This window comes from Salvia hispanica, chromosome 1 (assembly GCF_029641045.1).
Source record: "Salvia hispanica isolate PSC_SH4W2 chromosome 1, Shi_PSC_v1, whole genome shotgun sequence".
Lineage (NCBI taxonomy): Eukaryota > Viridiplantae > Streptophyta > Magnoliopsida > Lamiales > Lamiaceae > Salvia > Salvia hispanica.
Window position 1 is genome coordinate 13,915,849 of NC_142692.1, and position 4,054 is coordinate 13,919,902.

The 4,054-nt window shown below is 37.3% G+C and overlaps 1 protein-coding gene across 3 annotated transcripts; it reads left to right on the top strand.

Annotated features, from left to right (window-relative positions):
• The first annotated feature begins 800 nt into the window (after positions 1-800).
• Positions 801-3,841, top strand: LOC125218654 (flavonoid 8-hydroxylase 2, chloroplastic-like). Of its 3 annotated transcripts, none has more exons than XM_048120371.2 (8): positions 801-1,129; positions 1,271-1,780; positions 1,884-2,071; positions 2,292-2,381; positions 2,461-2,650; positions 2,726-2,947; positions 3,149-3,336; positions 3,430-3,841. In XM_048120371.2, the coding sequence occupies exons 2-8, from the start codon at positions 1,292-1,294 to the stop codon at positions 3,683-3,685; spliced, it is 1,623 nt and encodes a 540-aa protein (XP_047976328.2). In that variant the 5' UTR covers positions 801-1,129; positions 1,271-1,291; the 3' UTR covers positions 3,686-3,841. The 3 variants fall into 3 exon arrangements, with proteins under 3 accessions (XP_047976328.2, XP_047976327.2, XP_047976326.2); XM_048120370.2 differs by having other exon boundaries at positions 801-1,032; XM_048120369.2 differs by having other exon boundaries at positions 805-1,028.
• The last annotated feature ends 213 nt before the right edge of the window (positions 3,842-4,054 follow it).

Here is a 4,054-nt window from a genome sequence, read left to right on the forward strand (position 1 = left end):
ATATATTGATATGAGCATATGTTTGAACTATCAAATATGGGTGGGACCCATGCATCAACACAAATAATGTCACTCAAAGTCAACTGAAATGTGGCTGAAATCCACGTGCACCTTTCAAAACCAAACATTATAGAACGAGTCAATACGAATGTAACCAAATTTTGTACAAAATAAAGTTATATACAAACCATAAAAAATAAAAAAATTATATACAAATTTTAAATATATGATCACAATATTATACACTTTTCATATACTATATATGCATCCATATATTTTAATTAAATGTATAAATAATTTTTTTTTTTTCAAATAAATTAGTTTTTGGTTGTACAAAATTTGGTTACATAAATTTATTGTAAATGAAAGAATCCTCATTTTTTTAGATGAAAGTTTCTCTTTCCGGAAAGTGTTATTCCTTTTTATCATTTCAATCCGTGTATGAATGTACTATCCATTTAGTTCTTTTCATAAGGTTCACTTTCTGCTAAATCAATACGCTCACATTTTTTCACTAAATTTTTAAATTTAATATTTTTTTACATTTTTTAAATTCCGCTTCGAATCAAATACAAACATCACCTTCGCTCTTTTCTTAAAAAAAAGAATTTGTATCCGCATTCATATTCATGAATAGTATAGTTGTTAGTTGCGCATGCGCAGTGTAAGTTTATATCTATACCCCATATATTTGTTTGATGAAATTGAATCAGTGCTAAAACGAATCCGCCATGGAAGCTCTAAAAGCTCCACCATTTCACCGCCAACTCATCTCAACATACGCTTTCCAATACTAAATACAAATATTTTGCTATAAACATACACGCTAATGCAATTAATTGTGGACTTGGTGGGGTCTACATATACCCACCAATACCAAATACAGATATTTCTTCAGAGCTCCACTTTTCAAAACCCAAATTATTCTCCTTCTTCTTCCTCGATCAACTTTTCTTGCACAAAGGTACCATCTTGCCAAAGGTGGTTGGTTTTTCATGAGGTGAACAACAACAGCCAACTAATACTGTGTAAGTAAGCTCACCATTCTTTTCTCCCTAATCTTTTCAAGATTGATTCTCCACAATAAAGATTCCATTTTTATGAGACCCAATAAAGCTAAACAAGAAAGGTTTGTATCCTTATTCTTATTCATGTGTAGTATACTTGTAAATCAACGTAATCTTTGAACCAAGAGGTTTTTAGTTTTGCATGTTGTCGTTTCCTTTAAGTTTATGGAGTATTTATATATTTTCCGATGGAATTGAATCAGTGCTAAAACCAATTGTCCGCCATGGAAGCTCTAAAATCTTCAACTTTTCCATCACTTCACCGCCAGCTCATCTCAACATACACTTTCCAAAAACCTATTTGGCATATTCCATCATCTCGGCGACTAATTCTCCCAATCCAGAGATCAAAATTTAAGAGTTTCACCGCCATTTCTCCAACCACTCCTTCCACGGAGGAAGAGATTGAATCCGAGAAGAGAGAGGAGAAATTCGAGTGGTATGAGCAGTGGTACCCGGTGTGTGCGGAGTGTGATCTGGATAAGAGAAGGCCTCATGCGAAGAAAGTGATTGGGATTGATTTGGTGGTGTGGTGGGATAGGAATGATAATGCATGGAAGGTGTTTGAAGATAGTTGTCCTCACCGAATGGCGCCGCTCTCAGATGGGAGGATCGATCAGTGGGGCAGGCTGCAGTGTGTTTACCACGGCTGGTGCTTTGGTGGCGCCGGTGACTGCAAACTCATCCCTCAAGCCCCTCAAGACGGCCCTCCCGTGAGTCCACTCTTCATGATATGTGACTTTGTAATGTATTTTTGGGATTCCCCACTTTCATATTTCAAGATTTTGAAATGATGAAAGGGAATTGAGCTTGCAGGTTCACACCTCCAGTAAGGCGTGTGTAGCCGTTTATCCTAGTTGCCTTCAAAACGGCATTCTATGGTTCTGGCCTGATTCGGATCCACAGTTTAAGAACATACATTCAACAAAGAAGCCATATTTTATCCCAGAGCTTGACGACCCATCATATTCCAATATGATTATTTCAAGGGAGATAGGCTACGGGTTTGCTAATACTACTCTTTTATCATTTATATTGAATCTTTCGTGATGCTATATCGACTTCTAATTATCATGCTTTGCTGCAATTTGATAGCCTCAATGACTGCAAGTTTGTATACTTTACCTTGACATAACTGAAGCTTGAACCACTGTCCAAAACCAGACCAAGAGTTTGGGATGGTTAAGTATCAAGACTTCAAATTTAATCTATTTACTTTTTCAGGTACGAAATCTTGATTGAAAATCTTATGGATCCTGCTCATATTCCATATGCACATTATGGCATAGTTAAAACAGGGGAGTTGCCAGAGAGATAAGTAAATCTATGCATAATTTTCAACATGCATTATTTTGCGGGTTTGACATGGCTGACAGAACATATTATCCTGCACCTTGAAGGCTGACAGAGAAGGAGGGAGACCGCTCGAGATAAGTGTTCAGAAAGTGGATGTAGATGGCTTTACTGCAAAGCAAATCTTTGGGGACAACTACTTCATTGCACCTTGCCTATTCTATGGCCATTACTCTCCCGGTGGGGATGATCAAAGCACGAAAAAGACATCATCAGATGGAAAAAAAGATGTAAGCAGTTTCAATTTGTCACATTTCATATGTATCTACCCAATAATCTTAGCATTATGTGTTTCCTTTGTGCAGGTGGGATTACCCCCTGTCCCGACGGGACTACCACATGTTCCCTCTGATAAAAAATTTATGCTCATTTTCTACTGCGTTCCAGTTAGTCCAGGTCGCAGCAGGCTGATCTTCGCAGCTCCTAGAAACTTTACTGTCTGGTTGGATTGGATTATTCCACGCTGGGTCCTTCATATGATACCCAACTTGATTCTTGATTCAGATCTCTATCTTCTTCATGTGGAGGTGACTTAACCTTGTTCTTTTTTCTCTCTCATACTAAATTTGCTTACTTAATTCTGTGACATCTGTTAGCAAGTATTGTGATTAGAGCTTGGTCAAATCTTTAATAGTATTATTGAATGTATAGCATGGTTATGATATCTAGAGTCCAGAGGCATTTCATAGATAGGTCTATTTGAGAAAGATGTGTATATGCTCCATTAGGAACGAAAGCTGAGAGATGTTGGCCCTCTCAATTGGCATAAAGCTTGCTACGTTCCGACAAAGGCGGATGCCTTCTCCGTGGCATTCAGAAGGTGGCTTAACAAGTATGGTGGCACACAAGTTGATTGGAAAAATAAATATAGTGGAGAGCTTCCACCCACTCCTCCAAGAGAGCAGCTCTTTGACAGGTAATTACAAAAGTTGCAATCTTTTATCTCAGTGTTTACTGACTAAATAGAAATTGATTGATTGTTGCTTCACTTTGTGGATGGCCTAATCAGGTACTGGACTCACACGGTGAGTTGCAGCAGCTGCAGCATTGCGTATAAACGTCTCAACATGCTAAAGACCGCCCTCCAAGTTATCTCGGTAGCTTCAGTTGCAGCTGTAGCTGCAGCCAAACAGAGTGCGATTTCCATTGCTGCGAGGTATTATTTGGCATTGATGGCTGTGTTGTGCTTTGTGGCTTCAAAATGGCTGTCGCATTTCATCCGCAAGACGTTCATATACCATGACTATGATCATGCCTTCCAGTGAAATTTTCTATTTTGTTGGACTTGTAATTAATTAAGTACTTATAGTAAGGGTGTGCAACTTTGTGATTTATTTGTAAGAGTGACAAAGACAAATTTGTTGTAAGAATTTATGGGAAAAATGCCATATAAATAAGGAAATTGCATCGCCTTCTGATCACTACTATCTCGTAAAGTTTGAAAACGAATTATCAAATTACAAAGTTTAATTATTCTCAACTATCCCGTCTAAATTATCCAGCACTTTAGTAAATGAATTTTAGAAAAGGTGATGTAGTACTCCTGTTTAGATGATGTATCAACTATGTGAAATAGACGATGATGTTTTTGTCTATGAAATGTAAAAAATCGATGAAATTCTTAAATATATTAA